The 21,327-nt window shown below is 38.8% G+C and overlaps 1 protein-coding gene and 1 long non-coding RNA gene across 4 annotated transcripts; one reads left to right on the plus strand and one right to left on the minus strand.

Annotated features, from left to right (window-relative positions):
• Positions 1-1,244: 1,244 nt before the first annotated feature.
• Positions 1,245-21,327, minus strand: LOC103025968 (zinc finger Y-chromosomal protein 1). The gene is made up of 8 exons (XM_049484887.1): positions 21,201-21,327; positions 17,754-17,850; positions 16,406-16,723; positions 15,590-15,739; positions 15,335-15,460; positions 12,840-12,974; positions 12,583-12,726; positions 1,245-11,919 (listed from the first exon to the last, which is right to left on the minus strand). The coding sequence occupies exons 2-8, from the start codon at positions 17,818-17,820 to the stop codon at positions 10,505-10,507; spliced, it is 2,355 nt and encodes a 784-aa protein (XP_049340844.1). The 5' UTR covers positions 17,821-17,850; positions 21,201-21,327; the 3' UTR covers positions 1,245-10,504.
• Positions 14,413-15,080, plus strand: LOC125806081 (uncharacterized). 3 transcript variants are annotated; one of them, XR_007441410.1, is made up of 5 exons: positions 14,413-14,579; positions 14,676-14,707; positions 14,788-14,819; positions 14,870-14,917; positions 15,018-15,080. It is a non-coding gene; the product is annotated as an uncharacterized LOC125806081 (long non-coding RNA). The 3 variants fall into 3 exon arrangements; XR_007441405.1 differs by having other exon boundaries at positions 14,986-15,063; XR_007441407.1 differs by lacking the exons at positions 14,676-14,707; positions 14,788-14,819 and having other exon boundaries at positions 14,986-15,063.

The following is a 21,327-nucleotide window of genomic DNA, read 5'->3' on the forward strand; positions in this document are numbered from 1 at the left end:
TGTCCTGGTATTTTAGAGCATTCATGATGCCATGCACCCTAACAAGGTTCCCAGGGCCTTTAGAAGAGAAACAGGCCCACAGCATCACTGATCCCCCGCCGTATTTCACATTGGGCATGAGGTGCTTTTCTGCATACTCAGCTCTTGTGTTACGCCAGACCCACTTAGAGCATTTGTTGCCAAAAAGTTCTATCTTTGTTTCATCTGACCAAAGCACACGGTCCCAGTTGAAGTCATAGTACCGCTTAGCAAACTCCAAACGTTTGCGTTTATGATTGTGAGTGAGAAATGGTTTCTTCCGTGCATGCCTCCCAAACAGCTTGTTGGCATGTAGATAGCGCCTGATGGTTGTTTTGGAGACTTTGTGACCCCAAGAAGCTACCATTTGTTGCAATTCTGTAACAGTGAGCTTTGGAGAACTTTTTATTTCTCTTATCATCCTCCTCACTGTGCGTGGTGGCAAAATAAACTTGCGTCCTCGTCCAGGCTTGTTTACCACTGTTCCAGTTGTTTTAAACTTCTTAATAATTCCTCTGACAGTAGATATGGACAGGTGTAGGCGAGTAGCGATTTTCTTGTAGCCATTGCCTGACTTGTGAAGGTCAACACACATCTGCCTCACTTGAATGGTATGTTCCTTTGTCTTTCCCATGTTGAAGATAAATGGCCTCTGTGTCACGTCATATTTATACCCCAGGGAAACAGGAAGTTGTGAATTACTAATTAAATGTTCCTACATACTCTGATCAACTTCGTAAACTACTGTAGAAGTGACAGAAATACTTTTATTAAATTTATTTCCTAAGAATTGTTAGGGGTGCCAATAATTGTGGAACAGGTGATTTTATGAAGAATAATTATTTCTTAGTCAGGGATTTTATTTCCCCCTTAAAATTTACTTGAGTTAAAGGTTGGACTTTACTTTTTTTTCCATCGTGGTCCTATATTATTTTGAACAAAACTCAATTTATGAGAAGCTAAAGAACACATCTTAACCAGGGGTGCCAATAATTATGGAGGGCACTGTATACAAAATATATATTTAAATATTACATTAATATAACAGTTATTTTTATATATATATAAAACGCATTATTATTTTATTTTTTTACATGATGTCACCGTATGGGCTCTGTAGTAGACTGACCCGAAGTTCTGTAAAGATCCAGCTTTTGTTAAAAAAAACGGATAAAAAAGGCAGAAAAACAGAAAAATAGAGAAAAGATAAAAGAGAGAGGCGGCTCTGCAGGAAAATACTTTGCCTTTTATTTCCTTTTTAACTCATTTTTTTTTAAAGAAATGTAAAGTTACACCAGGACAACACAGAGTTCTGCTCAGAAGTTTTACATCTCGGTTCTCTCTTTACAGAAATGTGTACAAAACAATAAGTTACAGTCCCACGCAACTATACAACAGAGTTCAAACGCCGACAAATAAATAATCTTACTATAAAATTACCACCGGGGGCGGGGCCAGGGGCGGGGCTAAGCAGGGGCGGGGCTGTGCAGGGGGCGGGGTCAGGAATGACGTAGATCGAATGGAGACGGACGGCTTGGTCTCCACCGGCGGCGTCTCGGTAACTCAGTGCTCTTCTTATCCAATCACATCGCAGAGGCTGGTTACCACAGCGCTGTGATTGGACGGTTTGAAGGGAACCGCCCCTAAAATACCCACAGCTCCTCGAGTCGTGCTCCTCAAAGTGCCATCAGACCTGGAGAAATCTGGTTAAGGTGGGCGATACGGAGAAATATTGCTGATATCTGTATAATAATATACATGTATAATATATTGCTGATATATTTTCTCTTTATTTTTATCTTTTTTCCCTTTAAATATGGTTAAAAATGGGTCTAGCCTTGGAGTTATATGTATTTGTATTTTTTGTATGAGAATTTTATGTTAAATATACCAATAGAAATGCTTTAAAATTACTTGGAATAAACTCTGTAGTAGATGCAACAATTGTGATTTTTCTTTTGTGAAATTGATGATATATGTAATTTATATATTATAATAAAAAAAAATTGCTGTTCAATTGGATTCAATTGCTTTTTATCCATAATCAAATCATAAGTATTAGAGAAATAAATAAAAAAAAAAACAGATAAAAACAAACTATATTTTTAAAATTTTTATACAGTATTAAAAAAGTTTAAATAAAGTTAAATATCGCAATATATTTTTCCGCCATGTCGCCCACCTCTAGATTTTCTATTACGCATATGGAGTGTGTTCATGTATGTGCTACAATCTCCCCCACTAACACACACACACATATATATTTTACACACACACATATATATTACACACACATTCTCTCATTCACTCGAAAGGGAAAGTTGTTACTGAACCTGCTAACAAAGCTAACAACAAATACAAATTTCCATTCATTTTCATAGCAAAATTAGCATTTTTAGCTATGCTATCCCTTTAAAACATAAAAACACACTCACACATTTACTTAAAATGGAACGTTAGCAAAACAAGCTAATATGACAAGTTAGCGTAAAATAACCCCTATTATCGACCACTTCAAACAAAATACTGGAAATACTGGAAGTTTTAAGCACTTTACTCAACCCAATACTCTTTACCGTGTCCTGTGAGGGCTTCCGTACTCTAATTATGTCAGGATAACATGGCGACACTCTTGTGCACTTAGGATTAGGCATTCTAAGAAGTGCACAACGTTAAAAATCAAGAAATTGTTGTGACGCTACAGAAATGCAGTGCACGCTCTACACAGTTTTTACGCAAAGAATTACAGCATTGTTAACTATACTAAAATGTTGTTTTGTGACGATTTGTATTTAAAGAATAAAGTTTAAGTGTTCGTTTTAAGGCTGGTTTATAATTTTATGTTGAGTTAATGCATTGTTTATTGCGTAGTCTGTGCGAGCGCACTATGATGAGGCATCGTAAGAAGTGCACAACGTTAAAAATCACAAAAAAATTGTTGTGACGCTACTGAAATACAGTACATGCTCTACACAGTTTTTACGCAAAGAATTATACTATTGTTAACAATGCTAAAGTATTGTTTTTGATGTAATTGCTTGAGAAATAAAGTTTTAAGTGTTAGTTTAAAGGCTGGTTCATAATTCTTCGTCGATTCAATATGTTGTTTATTGCGCAGCCTGTGCGAGCGCCCTATGCAGCTTATATTTCTGTATTGGTGCGTCCTCAACTCAACTCTGCAACGCTCGGCAGTTTGAAGACAACGATAAAGTTTAAATTCGACATAGAAGTATAAATTGGCCTTAAGGCACGAGCTGACGTGTTTTGAGTTTCCTTAACGTGATTGGTGGAAAGGAAATTGCGCAATAGGCATAAGTGGCCGATAATAGGGGTAATAGTGCTATTCCTTTAGAACATACACTTATATACACACTTACTTAACTCACTAAACTCACTTAAAAGGGAACGTTAGTGCTAACCTGCCTTGCAAAACAAATGGAAATTTCCATTTAAAGTTAGCATGTTTAGCATATTTAGCATAATTAGCATGTTTAACCGTGCCATCTCTTAAAACACTCACATATATTTATATATATATGTACTTAAACACTCACTAGAAAGGGAACATTAGTGATACCTGCTGTCATGGCCAGCAAGAAACAGAATTTTCCATTTATAATTAATATTATAAATAATATTAATATTATAATTTAGCATATTAGCGTATTAGCCATGCTATCCCTTTATAACTCAAACACAACAACCAGCCAGCTGGCATCAGGACCACGTTTAACAGGGGCATCAGTGGAAAACGGAACGCGGGCATCAAGCGTGGCATCACACACACACACACTTACACACACACTTACACACACACACTTACACACACACACACTATGTGATGGGTGGTTGGTTTCAGTATATAATGTGAGTCGATACTGTTGCATAAGATGAACTAGTGTTTATGATACTGAGGTCATAACACACATACACACACACAAACTCTACACACACTCTACACAAACTCTACAAACACTCTACACACACTCTACACACACCGCAAGTGTGTTTGGCACCATAGTAGAGTTAATCTCTGATGCAGTGCGTCACTCCCAAGTGCACAAAAAAATTACAATTAAAATTAAAATGAAAATGAAATAAAATGAAATAAAATAAAATGAACTACAACAGAAATACTCCGGAAGATTCTCTAGACTCAATTACCCATGATGCTTTGCTGAGAAATCCCATGCAGCACTTCTGGAACAAGACACTATAATAAAAGTATTTATTGTTTTTAATTAATTAATTAATTAATTATTAATTAACAAAGTACTTAAAATTCAACTGCATTAAATGTTACTTTGTAATTTAAAGTTTACAGTATAATAAATATTAACATGACTACATGTTTTAATGTTTTCACATTAATACAGTGTATGTAATTTTTTAACCATATTATACTCATACAAAAAACAAAAACGAATTATATCCAATTTACTTCACATTATTTGTTAATGTTATATTATAGTCTATTTTATTTTACTGTTATTTTACTTTTATTGTGGAATTTTGCTTCAAATTTGACTATTTTATTCTAGTTTATTCTATTTTTAAACATGTATTAAAATGTTACTGTACTATACCTTTATTGCAGATTTATGTTTTCCACAGTATTATACTTTCATTGTTTTTAGTTATTTTTATTGTTTTAATTTTACAATTTTTAGTTACTTTTACTGTTATAGTTTCACTATTTGTAGTTTTTTTATTCTTAACATTTTAATGTTTTTATTTATTTTTACTGTTAAAATTTCACTTTTTTTTTGTTATTTTTACTGTTAAAATGTTCCTATTCTTAGTTATTTTTACTGTTATAATTTTAAAGTGAATTTAGTTATTTTTACTGTTAGAATTTCACTGTGTATTTCTGTTCCCAATTTTCCTGCATTGACTGTGTATATTTATATTACACTGTATTAACGTTTATAGTGTTTAATACCTCTGTGTTAATAATTTTATTACTTTTGTACATCACTTGGTTTTGTTGTGTTTTTACTGCTGAGAGACGTAAAAATCTCTTGGGATCAATAACTTAAGACATTGAATCTAATCAAACCTAATCAATAGATCTAATCAAAAATGTAAAATGATTAGAAAAAAAAGACATATAATTTGAAATCATAAACATAAGAAAAAATCCTAACAAAAACTATTATATTTCTGAGACAAAAAGTTTAAAAGAAGGCTAAGCTAACAACACTGTAGCTTCCATACAGTATTAGCAACGTTAGCTTAGCAATAACGGATGCTGCCTTTTTATCCACATTGCTAGCTGCTAGCCACTAACCGTAAAAAAAAATAAAACACAGAGCGTACATATATATTCAACACAAAGCATCATGGGTAAACAAGATCTTAAAACTTCGAAGTTAAACACTAAACAGGCCTCGACTTCTGGAACGGCTAGCACGAAACAAACAAAACAAACAAATAAAAGTGCTAAAAGTATCTGATTAGCAGTAGTAGCTCTGAAAAACAGTTTATAAGGGCAGTGATTTTCAATCCTGCCGATTTTCAAAGCAGATACAAATAAAATGTGCACATTAAAGGGGTAAATTTGCTAAATTTAGCATGCTAACATGGCTAACGATGAACCAGGGCTAATAACAACACGTATTAAACAGAATGCTAACAACTTATGGTCGTTTTCTCTTGTTTGTTGCAACAATTTTGGCTAAACGACGATTTTAATACAGTTTTGAGTCAGGATTGAGAAACACTGCTGCTGGAAATACAGAATAAGAGTCCTCTGAACAAGGCGGCGTGAGTGAGGTTTAAGGCTGAGGAGTTTAAAACTGATAAAGTAGGACAGTTCGCTGCAACCGGCTAGCTTTCCTCCACACGGCGCTAAACAGGGTAAAAACAAACGTAATACGACATAAATCATTAAAACATAAAATTATTTTATTTTATTTATGCTGGCTGATCGATAATCAAAAGGTTGGAAACCTTGAACATAGCAGGATAGCCGCAATGCTAACAGCCAGGCTTGGCATGATTGGTCAGGGTTAGCCGAGATGCTAATACCCAGACTTAGAAAGGTTTAAATTTAGAGCTGATTAGCCTCAATGCTAACAGCCAGACTCAGGAATTCAAGGATGGAGCTGATATGCTACCAGGAACAACAACAGCCAGTGCCCACAGGTTTGAAGCAGATTAGCCATGATGCTAACAGCCAAACTTAGCAAAACTGTAGCCACAATCGGCTGCTACGCTAACATGTGGACTTCAGAACAGTGTCAGAACAGTGATGTAGAATGCCAACAGACTGGAGCTTCAAGGCTAACGTTTATAAGATGTTAGAGAAGTATATAGTTCACTAATTAGCACTGGAGCTACAAGGCTAACGTTGCTAAAACATTAGAGAAGTATATACTTCACCAGTTAGAATTGGAGTGACAAGGTAATGTTGCTAAAACCTTAGAGAACTAAATCATTTTTCATATTAGCATTGAAGCTAAAAGACAAAGGTTGATTAGATGTTAAGGAATTATATACTTCACTAATTAGCACTGAAGCTAATATATTGAAGCTATAAAAATGTCATGCATTAGCATTGGAACTATGAGACTAATGTTGCTAAAATGTAAGAGAAGTATATATTTAGCATAGGAGCTACAAGGCTAATGTTGCTAAAATGCTAGAGAAGTATATACTTCAATTATTAGCATTGCTTAACGTTGCTTAGAAGCAAAGAATGTACATAGATCAATAATTAGCACGGGGGCTAATATGCTAAGTAAACACCCAACCTGTTAGCATTGTATGGGTTTATGGTGGCTGATATTGAAGCCAGGATGCTAACAGACTCAGAAACCAAGATCAGAAGGTTCAAAGCCGGTTAGCCACAATGCTAACCTAATGCTGACCTCTGCGGCATGGGAGCCTTAATGCTAGTAGACACGTTAGCGAGTGGAATGTCTGTGATGCTAATCGTTAGGGATCGTTAGCTTGGGCAGGGATGTTTGGAGCAGGTTAGCCCCGATGCTAACAGCTGTAGTAGCTTAGCATTTGTTTTGGTCTGATGTAGTGGTGCTTCCTGCAGTCGCTGCACTCCAGGTTTAGTTCTAACCTAAGCGTGAGAACTTTGCGTGAAAACTTTGCATGAGAACTTTGCGTAAGAACTTTGCGTGAGAACTTTGCGTGAGAACTGTCCTACTTTATCTGTAGCTCTAAAAAAGCATGGCACCTTAAATTAACGTCCGACATCCGGAGTTCACACACTGATTTCCGATACGATAAAAAAACAGAAAAGTTCGTAACGGAGACTGAAACCCTGCGAGAAAACAGTCGGCCCATTACATAACACACATAAACATATATACAAACACACACACACACACACACACACACACACACACACACACACACACTGTTATGCACAACATAACCTCCATAACCCTCCTGTTACGTTGCTTTTTATGAAAAATCAGTATTTTTGTTTCCGTGGTCCAGTTGACCCTTACTTTTTTTTACGATAATTTTTTGACCAAATATCAAAAATGTTTTTTTTTCCAGTAGATTTTTTATTCATTTTGAAATTGTTCATAATTTTATAAAATACATAGCAGAATTGTAGTTTAATTTTTAATTTAAAAATAATTAACGTATTTTTCGCACTATAAGGCGCACTTAAAATCCTTAATTTTTTTTTCCAAAACAAGAAAACTTATATTATAGGAGTTTCAGTTTAGTTCTCCAGCACCAAGACTGGAGCAGCTTCTAACCCTAACTACCACTGCTGGAGCATTAGCCTTAGGATTAGCTGCTAACCACGCTAAGCGCTAGCTCTATGGCCGTTCAGAGGTGAGGCTAGCGCTAGTGGTTATAGTGGTTAGCTGCTTATGTTAATGCTGCTGCACCCAGCCTTAGTAGAAATCTGTAAATTTAAGCTTACTGTAAATAAATGGAAGTGCTTTATTCACCCAAATAAATAGTTTTTAGGAAATAATTCTGTGTAGATTATTTAAAAATATAATTTTTTATTAAAGTTTTGTTTACTTAGCTTAGCTTCTGCTGAATTTAAAAGGAAAACATGGCGACAACCCTGTTCCTTACTAGTGTCGCATAAAATGCGCCATAAAATCTGATGCGCCTTATAGTGCGAAAAATAGCAATTTTTCGGTAAAAATTATTTGCATTGATTGCCGAATATTTGCGAATATAAGTTTATGTATTATAATCACAATACAATAAAAACATGTTCCCAGTTTTGGAATAAATTGTATAATTCTATAATAACAGGATTAAATAGAACCAGAACAGTATGTGCATATAATATAAACATATATTAATTAATAAACATATTATAAACACAATAAATTAGTCATTTTATATTTAAATAATTTAAAGTTAATTAAGCCTAGATACATTTTAAATGGTAACATTTAGCAGTTTAATTTTTTGACTATATCAGGCTAAATTTAAAAATAGAAAATTTAGTAAAAAACGTAATCATTTATTCTTTTTTTTTCATTCAGTATGGTAAAGATTTCAATCCATTTTTTAGTTTTTCATTTCAGCCTTTCGCAAACAGAATTTAAAAAAAGTTAAAAGTTGAATATTTTCTTAATCTTCAGATTTGTCCATTTTTGTATTTTGTAACACAAATCTGATGGTATAATCCAACTTGCAAAATGCAAAAATAGAAAAATAAAAAAATGAAGAAAAGATCTTTTTTTTTTTTCAATTCTCCTAAAATTCCGATTGTGAGAGGCAGAGGTGAAATAACTAATTTTTTTAAGTTTTTAAATCCAACTTTCTATTTTTGCATTTAGCCTCTAAAAGTCAGAAAACCTAATTAATAAATGTTAAACTGACCTTTCAGGATCCAAAAATGAATAAATCTAAAAAATTTAAAAGTGAAAAGGGTCGACTTTCCTTACAACATAACAGGAGGGTTTTATAAAGGAATCGTTTGGCAAAAAATCTAAATTTACCGTCCCCAAAATGTAGCTGATCCACTTTAGTGATTCGTTAGTTTAAGTTTGGACACGCCTTAAAATATAAAACATTTTCTGGTTTACTAAATATATTTTTCTTCATAGTTTGGATGAGTTTAGTTTTAATCTACAATACAGAACATTTTAAAATAATGAAATAAAAACACTGAATTTAAGATGTGTCCAAACTACTACTGTATACTGGTACTGTAAATATTTCACTAATTAGCACTGGAGCTACGACGCTAATGCAGCTAACAAAAAGAATGGCAGTTAATACCAAGCTGATGCACATCGTATGGGTTTTAGGGTGGCAGGTGTTATCTAGTGAGGGTTCCAGACAATACAGAGTGAAGAACCACATGCTAATCAGGTCTAGCGGTGATTTAGACATGCATGATGCTAATTCTGCTAGCTAGCTGCATTAGCATCCTAGCTCCAAAGTAAAAAACGTGATATATTACAGTTTGATTTATTGGTATTGTTAAAAAAACCATGATATGTTGTAAAGATACGCTAAGTGTACAAAAGTGTTAGGACACTGTTTCTTCTGAAATTAAGGGAATTCAAAAATAGAGTTTATCCTGCTTTTTGTTGGAGTAACTGTTTCTCTACTGTCCAGAAAAGACCTGCTACTAGATTCTAGACTTTCTGGACATCCCCACGACATCCAATACAAAAAAAGTATTTTGACGATACGTTCTTAGAGGGATTAGACACACTGTGTGTGTGCATTTGCACGTCTGTTGTCAGCAGTGGGTGGGCTGCTAGTAGTCGACTAATCGAACGATTATTTTTTGCGATTAGTCGATTAGTTGGCGATTTCTAGCTCTTTGCTTCCAATTGATTGAAACATCTGAACGTTGGTTTTTAGCATTTTTCAGATGTTCAGAACATTGTTCTTTAAATGGAAAGTGGAAAGTGCTGATATATATTTACGTATGTAAATGCGTAAATCTGTTGTGATTGGTCACTTTTGGAGACGCAAACCTTCCATTGTGTTTCTGTTCCCAGTACTTTTTTTAAGTAGTGCTACTAATTGACGAATAGTCGCCAATTAACATTTTTGGAATCGGCTAATTTTTATAATCGACAGTGATACGGTCAATTATATCGACCAATCGTTGCAACCCTAGTGTTAGGTAAGATTCATTAGAAAGAGTGTCCTCAAACATCTTTTGGACATATTTAGCGTAAATCTACTAAATTCTATTGGACAGAATACTCTGCTAATTTCGGGGACGCAAATTAAAATTTTGCGCCAAACCCTCGTCCGATAAAGTTACCATACAACCCATTGCACAAGTGAACAAGGTTTGCCACGAGTTGTGAGTGATGTCACTAGTGAGTCATTGGCGACGTAGCGTGGAAATGGAAGCGAGTGGTGAGGATTCTGGAGGCACGGCCGAGGTTGCGAGAAGGTGAGGACGCGAGGGGACGAGAGAGAGGATAATCGATATGTGCAGGTAAAGTAGGCGTAAGGTAAGGGGATTAAGTTTAGGTTTAGGGTTTTGGGTTTAGGATAAGGGTTAAGTCCGGCTTCACTCGGCCGGCGCCATGTCTTTGTGGTGACGCATGATGTGCTGGTTCTTCTCGGAGGGCCTCCGGAAGCCCTTGGAGCAGAACTGGCAGCGGTGGGGGTAGTCCTTGGTGTGGATGGAGATGACGTGTCTTTTGAAGCCGGAAGCATCTCCAGTGCTGTAGTCACAGTATTGACACTGATAAACCCGCCGTTCCCGCGGACCCTTCCCGCCCACCACCTTCTTAATCATGGCTGCCCCGCCCAGCGCCAGCTGCGCCGCACCTATAGTCCTCTTGGGGGTGCTGCTTTTCTCCTGCGGCGGCGCCGATGGTGGAGGGGTTTGTACTGAAGGCTGTTGCTGCTGCTGCTGGGGTTGTGGTTGCGGTTGAGACGGTGGAGGTGGGGGTTCCTGTTCCGGTGACTGCGGCGGCGATTCTTGCTCCTGTTCCTGTTCCTGCTCCTCTTGCTGCTGCTGTTCCTTAGTGTGAACGGACAGAATGTGGCGACTGAGTACGAACGGATCGGCGATCTTGAAGCTGCAGTGGCGGCACTGGTGCATCTTTTTCGCCTTGTGCGACGCCGAATGCTTCTTCAGCTCCGACGGACGATGGAAGCCCTTCCCGCACACGGCGCACTTGTGCGGATAGTCTTTAGTGTGCACCGAGATGACGTGCCGCTTCAGGTCGCTGGAGTTGGAGCTTCGGTGGTCGCAGTGGACGCACTGGTGGTTGCCGCGGCCTTCCTCGTGAGTGGCCGAGTGCTGCGTCAGCTCCTCCTCCTCGCTGAAGGTCTGGCCGCAGCGCTCGCAGCGGAACGGCAGCTCGCGGCTGTGCTTTGTCTTCACGTGCGTCTTCAGGTTGGACGAGTCCGCCGACTTGTAGTCGCAGTACATGCAGGAGTACGGCTTCTCGCCGGTGTGCGTCCGCATGTGCTTCTTCAGTTCCGACGGATGACGGAAGCCCTTCCCGCACTCCACGCAGATGTGCGGAAAGCTCTTGCTGTGGACGGCCAGCAGGTGGCGGTTCAGCAGTCCCTGCTCGGCCGTTTCGTACTCGCAGAACTTGCACTTGTGCATTTTCGTGGCGGCCGCAGCCGGCGGCGGAGAGGCGACGACCGCCGGCGCTTTCTGCTCGCGGTGATGGTGCTGCAGCCGGTGGGAGAACAGCGCCGCCTGCTGGTGGAAGTCTTTGCCGCACGTCTCGCACTCGAACGGCGCCTTGGTGCTGAGGGCGTGGACCTCCATGTGGTTGTGGAGGCTGGCCTTCTTGTTGGTGGTGAAGTCGCAGTCGGTGCACTGGTACTTCTTGCGGCTCAGGACGTCCTGGTGGTGGTTCCGCGTGTGGCGCTTCAGGAAACCTCGCGATTTGAACTTCTTGCCGCAGAGCATGCAGGGGTACACGGTCAGCGGCTGACCGTACGGCCCGATAATAATTGCTGGAAAAAAAAGTGAAAGGGAAAACAAGATAAAATTAAATAAACAAGATGTGGAAAAGGACAACTGCTCATAATATTACTAATTGGTTTATTTCTTGAAGAATATCAGCTGTTGATGTGTTATTCCAGGTGGTTGCTATGGTGTTCTATAGCTGCTAAAATTCCCCACATTGTTGTTGCTATTCTTTGGATAAGTGGCTTCTAGTTGCAAAGTAATTTCTAGCTGGTTGCTCAGGTATTGCTTGGCGGTTGCTATGCTGTTGCTACTGTATCTGAGATGAACGCTAAGAATAACTAGGAAATAATAACTAAGAATAATAGCGCTTAAAAAAAAGAAAGTTTGAAATATTTGCGCTGCTATGGTTCCCAATGGTTGCTGCTGTATCCCAGGTGGTTCCTAGGTCTAGGTCCCTATCCTAAGTCGATACTATGGTGTTGCTAGTGAATGGTATGGTGTTGTATCATTGTTTTCTCTACGTGTTTTCTGGGTGGTTGCTAAGATATTCCATATGGTTGCTATTGTTTGGCTAAATAATTTCTAGCTGGTTTTTAGGGTATTGCTGGGTGGTTGCTAGCTGACGGAGGTTATGCTGTCGCTAGCTAATTATCGTTGAATTGAAACAGTATGGTATTGTAACGTTGTATTCTTGTTCTCAGGCGTACCTGTCTGCACCTGTCGGGGTTCGGCTCGTCTCCGGTTCTTTCCGTGTTGTCGGTTCAATTTGTCCAGAGCGTCGGACTCGTCGATGTGCAGTAAAGCACTCGCTGCACCGTTCCTGTTCTCACAGCCCTCGTGGTCATCAGCTCCTAACGTACAACAGAAAGTGTTTAATTCTTCATAGAATCACTAGGGGGTGCTCTATAATGCTCTATAATGCTCTAAAGTTCATATGATCCACAAGATCCACAGTCTGACTAACCGTAAGCTGCAGCCCAGGCAACAGGCATGAAGTCCTTGCTGAGCGAGTTGTTGTCGTACGGCCGGTCATGAGGAACCGGTTCCTCTCCACCGACCACCACTTCCATATACACCTCATCCGAGAGCTTAGAACTTCCTGTTAACACACACAAATGAGTTTTTGTGTATATAAGAGGTTGCATAGACTAGTCGACCACCACGTCCACTAGTCAATAGTACGGAAAAACGTCAGTAATAATGTATTTTCCACGGTGGTGGATGCCCAACAAGGACAGATTACCTCGTCTTGCCAAACTTTTCAAAGTGTATCTGACTATTCCAGCCACCAGTACCCCCAGTGAGCGGATTTATTCCTTAGCCGGTTATGCAAATTATGACTAGTTGGCTAGTCAACTACTTTTTTGAACAACTAGTAGACTAGTAAAAAATACTAATCGTACAACCCCTAGTGTACATAGGAAGTTAAGTATAAAGGAGGTTGAGTACATAGGACGTTTTGTATGTAGGAGGATCTGTATATAGGAGAGTCGCTGCACCATTATAGGAGGTTGTCTATACAGGAAGGTCTGTATATAGGAGGTTGTCTATATAGGAAGGTCTGTATATAGGAAGGTCTGTATATAAGAGGCTGTGTATATGGAAGGATCTGTATATAGGAGAGTGTATATAGAAAGTTGTCTATATAGGTGTATATAGGAGATTCTATATATAAGTGAGTGTATATACGAGGTTGTCTATATAGGAGAGTGTATATAAGAGGGTCTGTATATAAAAGGTTGTGTATATAGGAGGGTCTGTATATAGGAGTTTGTGTATATAGGAGGTTGTGAATATAGGAGGATCTGTATATAGGAGGATCTGTATATAGGAGGTTGTGAATACAGGAAGTTGTGTATATAAGAGGATCTGTATATAGGAGGTTGTGTATATAGGAAGTTGTGTATATAAGAGGATCTGTATATAGGAGGTTGTGTATATAGGAAGTTGTGTATATAAGAGGATCTGTATATAGGAGGTTGTGTATATAGGAGGTTGTGAATATAGAAGGTTGTGTATATAGGAGGATCTGTATATAGGAGGTTGTGAATATAGAAGGTTGTGTATATAGGAGGATCTGTATATAGGAGGATCTGTATATAGGAGGTTGTGAATATAGAAGGTTGTGTATATAGGAGGATCTGTATATAGGAGGATCTGTATATAGGAGGTTGTGAATATAGAAGGTTGTGTATATAGGAGGATCTGTATATAGGAGGATCTGTATATAGGAGGTTGTGAATATAGAAGGTTGTGTATATAGGAGGATCTGTATATAGGAGGATCTGTATATAGGAGGTTGTGTATATAGGAGGATCTGTATATAGGAGGATCTGTATATAGAAGGTTGTGTATATAGGAGGATCTGTATATAGGAGGTTGTGTATATAGGATGTTGTGTGTATATAGGAGGATCTGTATATAGGAGGATCTGTATATAGGAGGTTGTGTATATAGGATGTTGTGTGTATATAGGAGGATCTGTATATAGGAGGATCTGTATATAGGAGGTTGTGTATATAGGATGTTGTGTGTATATAGGAGGATCTGTATATAGGAGGTTGTGAATATAGGAGGTTGTGTATATAGGAGGATCTGTATATAGGAGGTTGTGAATATAGGAGGTTGTGTATATAGGAGGATCTGTATATAGGAGGATCTGTATATAGGAGGTTGTGTATATAGGAGGATCTGTATATAGGAGGTTGTGTATATAAGATGATCTGTATATAGGAGGATCTGTATATAGGAGGATGTGTATATAGGAGGATCTGTATATAGGAGGATCTGTATATAGGAGGTTGTGTATATAGGAGGATCTGTATATAGGAGGTTGTGTATATAAGATGATCTGTATATAGGAGGATCTGTATATAGGAGGATGTGTATATAGGAGGATGTGTATATAGGAGGTTGTGTATATAGGAGGATCTGTATATAGGAGGTTGTGTATATAGGAGGAGCTGTATATAGGATGTTGTGTGTATATAGGAGGTTGTGTATATAGGAGGTTGTGTATATAGGAGGTTGTGTATATAGGAGGTTGTGTGTATATAGGAGGTTGTGTATATAGGAGGATCTGTATATAGGAGGTTGTGTGTATATAGGAGGTTGTGTATATAGGAGGTTGTGTATATAGAAGGTTGTTTATATAGGAGGTTGTGTATATAGGAGGTTGTGTATATAGGAGGATGTCTATATAGGAAGGTCTGTATATAGGAAGGTATGTATATAGGAGGTTGTCTATATAGGAAGGTCTGTATGTAGGAGATTGTCTATATAGGAAGGTCTGTATATAGGAAGGTCTGTATATAGGAAGGTATGTATATAGGAGATTGTCTATATAGGAAGGTCTGTATGTAGGAGGTTGTGTAAATAGGATGTTGTGTATATAGGATGTTGTGTATATAGGATGTTGTGTATATAGGATGTTGTATATATAGGAGGATCTGTACGGACCGTCGCTCTGGGTGTGATGACTGTCTCCCACGGACATGTAGACCATCTTCTCTCTCAGGGGACGTCCAACCGAGTCCGTCAACGCCAGAGTTTCAGAATCACCCTCACCTATATCCACCGGCTCACCTACAGAGAGAGAGAGAGAGAGAGATAGACAGAAAGAGAGTCAGAGAGACAAAGAGAGACAGAGAGAGATGTTATAATAAGGATCTAATAGAAAGGAATAATGGAAGGTGTGGAACGCTGGTGTCTCACCGAGGTCGTCCTCTCCGGAATCGGCTTTGAAGATGTAAACTTTGATGACTTCCTGTCCGTCCTCGTCTTTCTCCACCTCCTGATCTCCAATCGCCCCCTCCACCGTCACCTCCTCCCCGTCCGCCGACACCATCTTACCCGCCTCGTCCACTGGGGGGCGACACACACACTCATTAACACACAACTCAACACAAAAATAAATAACTGATGAATGGGTGAATTAATAAAATAATCAATTAATAAAAAATTGAATAAATTAATGTCAATAAGTAAATAATCATATCTACATGTATAAACACATAAAAAACAAATAAGATAACTTACTCAAATAATGAGCAAATTAATGAATGAGTAAATTAAGATAAAGTTGAAAACGAACAAATAATTCAATGAGTGAGTGAATGAATGAATAAATAAAAGTATAAATGAGCAAATGAATAAGTGAATAAATGAATGAGTGAATAAATGAATGAGTGAATAAGTGACTGAATGAATGAGTAAATGAGTGAGTGTATAAATGAATAAGTGACTATATACATGAATGAGTGGATAAGAGAATGAATGACTGAATAAACAACCAAAGCGAGTGAATGAATAAAATAAAAGAATAAGTGAATTAGTGAAGTAAAGAATAAATTAATTAATTAATAAATTAATGAAAAAATATGAGTGAATAAATAAATAAAATAATACATGAATGAGTAAAAACGTGAATAAATTATTGACCGAATGAATTAGTAAATGAATAAATGAATGAATGAGTAAATGAATAAAACAATAAATGAACGAGTGAATAAATGAATGAATGAATCTCACAGGAAATCATCAGGTAATCTCCGCAGGTGTCGGAGTCGTGCTCCCTGTCCTCCACCAGCACGTCCTCCGTCATCTCCGCCATGGCCACGCCCTCTTCATCCTCATCCTCCCCCTCCAGTGACATCACACAGGTCTCCACGGCCACGCCCTCATCGTCCTCGGCGACCACGTCCTCCACGGCATCCTGAATCACCAGTTCATCCGAGGAGAATCCCCTCACGGCGTCTCCGTCCCCGTCTCCATCCCCGTCCCCCTCTGACACCAGCACCGTCTCCTGCAGCTCCACCACGTACTCCTCCCCACACAGCCCCCCGTCATCTAAACACCAACAAACACCACATCAACACTATAACACAATACATAACTCACACTACAACAGCGCTGCTGAGGTAAATATATAATAAAATAGCAGTACTGAGGTAAATGTATGATTAGAATAGCACTGCTGAGATTAATGTATGATTAGAATAGCAGTACTGAGGTAAATGTATGGATAAAATAACACTGCTGTGGCAAATGTATGATTAGAACAGCAATACTAAGGTAAATGTATGATTAGAATAGCAGTACTAAGTAGAATTTATGGATAAAATAACACTGCTGAGGTAAATGTACGATTATAATAACACTGCTGAGGTAAACGTATGATTTGAATAGCACTTTTAAGGTAAATGTATGATTAGAATAGCAGTACTGAGGTAAATGTGTAGATAAAAAAAGCTGCTGAGGCAAATATACGATTATAATAACACTGCTAAGGTAAATGTATGATTAAAGCAGCACTACTGAGGTAAATGTATGATTAAAACAGCAGTACTGAGGTAAATGTATGGTTAAAATAACGCTGCTGAGGTAAATGTATGATTAGAACAGCACTACTGAGGTAAATGTATGATTAAATGATCAGTACTGAGGTAAATATATGATTAGAATAGCACTGCTGAAGGAAAAATATCATTAGAATAGCTTTGCTAAGGTCAATTTATGATCATAATAGCCCTGCTTAGATAAATGTATGATTAGAATAGCACTGCTTAGGTAAATATATGATCAAAATAGCATTACTGAGGTAAATATATAATAAAAATAGCATTGCTGAGGTAAATATATGAATAAAATAGCATTGATGAGGTAATATATGATTAGAATAGCATTACTGAGGTAAGTTTATTAATAGAATAGCATTACTGGGGTAAATATATTATTAAAATAGCATTGCTGAGGTAATATAGGATTAGAACAGCATTATTAGGTAAGTATATTAATAGAATAGCATTACCGAGGTTAATATATGATTAGAATAGCATTACTGAGGTAAATTTGGACAGACCCGGACAGCGTACAGTACCTGACCCGTGGAGGATGATCTTGGGCTCTTGGGAACGGAGGGTGAGTCTAGCCACATCTTCATCCATCGTCCTGACTCTTCATTGGCCTCCGTAACCCTGGACCATCACAAACAACCAATCACACAGCTGCTTTACACTCGAACAGCCAATCAAATCAGACTTAGCAAAACACACCAAATTTCTACAATAACCACATGCTAATCCAATTAGCATGCACTAACAACACACACGCTAACAAAAATAACCACACGCTAGCCCAATATGCAACAATGCAATATGCCCAATAGCTGAAAGATATGAGCTGTACAGGGCTATTGTAGTAATGTTAGCTAACCTAGCATTAGCATATTTTCTGTTTACGAAAAAACTGCCTGCATTACTGTGTGTACATTTCACTTACATGTCACATTTGAATTGCACTACTGAGGTAAATGTATGATTTGAAAGCACTGCTGAAGTAAATTCATGATTAGAACAGCACCTCTGAGGTAAATGTATAATTAGAATAGCACCATTGAGGTTAATTCATGATTAAAATAGCATTGCTGAGGTAAATGTATGATTAGAATAGCACTGCTCAGGATAATTCATGATTAGAACAGCACTGCTAAAGTAAATTCATTATTTGAATAGTACTGCTAAGGTAAATGGTTACTGTATGATTAGAGTAGCACTGCTAAGGTAAATGTATAATTAGAACAGCACTGCTAAGGTAGATGTGTGATTAAAATAGCACTGCTGAGGTAAATTTATGATTAGACTAGCACTGCTGAGGTAAATTCATGATTAGAATAGCACTGCTGAGGTGGATACATTATTAGAATAGCACTGCTGAGGTAAATTTAAGATTATAACAGCACTGCTAAGGTAAAAGTATGATTAGAATAGCAATGCTGAGATAAATTCATAATTAGAATAGCACTGCTGAAGTAAATGTATGATTAGAATAGCACTGCTGAGGTAAATTCATGATCAGAAGAGCACCTCTGAGGTAAATGTATGATTAGAATAGCACCTCTGAGGTAAATGTATGATTAGAATGACACTGCTGAGGTAAATATGGGATTTAAATAGCACTGCTGAGGTAAATTCATGAGTAGAACAGCACTGCTAAGGTAAATGTATGATTAGAATGACACTGCTGAGGTACAGGTATGTTAAGAACAGAACTGCTGAGGTAAATTCATTATTAGAATAGCACTGATGAGGTAAATGTATGATTTGATTTTTTTGTGGGTGGGGCCTCTAATGTTTATTTAGTTAAGATACCAAAACCTTTAAATAGTTATCTGACAAACTCAAATAGCAAAATTCAATGGCTGCATTGTGGAAAATCCTCCAGTTCTATTTTTGCGATACTGCTCACCTGTATCACACCTGGCTAAAATCATGAACTCGTTAATCCATTAACTCACTAACGAGATGCTCAGGTGAGTTAAAGCAGGTAACCTGTGTAATACAGTACATTCTAAACACATTACTCCAACAACACCTCAACTGCTGCACTAGCAGAACAATGTAAATGCAACAGTGGAGTCAGCAACAAAGCCTTTTACCATAGCAACATTTCATCACGTCCTGTTATGTTATAAATGCGTTAGTACGTTAAGTTAGTATGTTTTAGTATATTCATGTGCCAAATCTGAAGTATTAAGATTAGCATGGCATGTACCTTACTATTGTAGTATGTAGTACAAAACTGGAACACTTTATTTGCTTTAATCTTTAAAAAAAAAAGGTGCTGCCATTGTAGCCACGCCCATTTTAGTTGTGGGCGGGGCTTCTAATGTTTATATGTTATAAGATAGCACGCTGACTAACTTACATAGTAAGACTTGATGGTTAAATCATGGAAGTTTTAAGTCCAGCTATTGCATTTGTTTTGCGGTTTCTGAATTGCATAACTGTATCACACCTGGCTAAAGTCGTTAACTCGTTAATCCATTAACTCACTAACGAGATGGCTCAGGTGAGTTAGAACAAGTAACCTTTGCAATACAGTACATTCCTAATGCATTACTGCAACACCACCTCAACTGCTGCACTAGTAGAACAACGTAAATGCAACAGTGCCGTCTGCAACAAAGTATTTTGCCATAGCAACATTTCATAACTTCCTGTGATGTAATAAATGCATTAGTACTTTGAGTTAGTACGTTTTAGTATACTCATGTGCCAAAAAAGATTTAAGATTAGCATAACATGTACCTTACTATTGTAGGATGTAGTACAAAACTGAAACTGGAACACTTTTCATTTTTCAAAGTATTTTGCCATAGCAACATTTCATTACTTCCTGCTATGTAATAAATGCGTTATTACTTTGAGTTGTACTATACTCATGTACCAAACCTATAGTAGTTACATTATGGAAAATCCCACTATTGCATTTTTGTGATATTTTAATTGCATACCTGTATCACACCTGGCTAAAGTCGTAAACTTGTTAATTCATCGACTCGTTAACCTGCTAGCTCAGGTGAGTCAGAGTAGTGACCTTGTGTAAAACAGTACATTCCTAATTACATTGCACTAAATTACTGCATCACTACTGCATGCAATACAGCGACTGAAGCACTACTGACACCAGAACCGGGCCCACAGGAGACTGGGTTCCTCTTTTTGGTTCTGCATGCTTTAGCCCCTCCCCCTCCTTTCATCTACCCTCATTACAAAGAGGAGGAGGGGAGGGGGGACTGCATTCATCTGTAATGCATGCAAATAAAGCATAGCTCGAGCTCGTGCGCCAACCCAACAGAACCGAACCGAGCATGCACATCAAAGCTTTTTTTTCTTTTTTCAGGCGCGAGCACTGAACATGGCGACATGCGCCCCCCCCCCCTCCTTCCTGATGCACAACACAAAAAAACACAAAACCCTCTTCCCGCGAGCGCCATATTGAAGGGGGTGGGGGTGGCGGGGGGACAATAGCCACAGCAGTGCTCGGGTGCGCGCGCACACACATACACGTATGTGCACGCGCATGCATATGAGCACACACAGACATATATAAGCATGCATGCATGAATGAATGAATATAAGCATGCACGTGAGCACACGCCCTTATACTATTACGCTATAAAAGCATCAACAACAACAAAGAAGCAGCAGCACGCGGGAGGGAATGGGGGCGCGCGCTGCTTTAATGCACGCTGGGTTTTTTCCTTCTTCTTTTCTGTCTCACGCTCTATGTCTGTCTTTCTCACGCGCACACACGCACGCACGCGCGCACGAGCGAGTTCACACACACAGACAACACACGCCCCTCCCCCCGTCTTCCCGAGGCCTCGCGCGCGCGGCCTGCACCGACCCGCTCAGGAGGCCCGGGCCCCGGTTTAGGCCTCGCGCGCCGCCGGACAGCGGAGCCCAGCGCGCGGCACGCACCGCAAACCCGCGCGCACGAGCCGCACACCCCGCCGACTCGCGCGCCCCGCCGCTCCGCTTACCGCGTGCTCGTGTTGGTGGTCGCCGTGGTCGCGCGCGCGGCCTCCTCTGTCTCGAGCCGCAGGCCGCTCGGGCTCTGCGCCGTGTTAGCGTTAGCGCGCGCGGGGAGGAGGAGGGGGCGGGGCGAGC

The sequence above is a fragment of the Astyanax mexicanus genome, chromosome 1 (assembly GCF_023375975.1).
Source record: "Astyanax mexicanus isolate ESR-SI-001 chromosome 1, AstMex3_surface, whole genome shotgun sequence".
NCBI classification, from domain to species: domain Eukaryota; kingdom Metazoa; phylum Chordata; class Actinopteri; order Characiformes; family Acestrorhamphidae; genus Astyanax; species Astyanax mexicanus.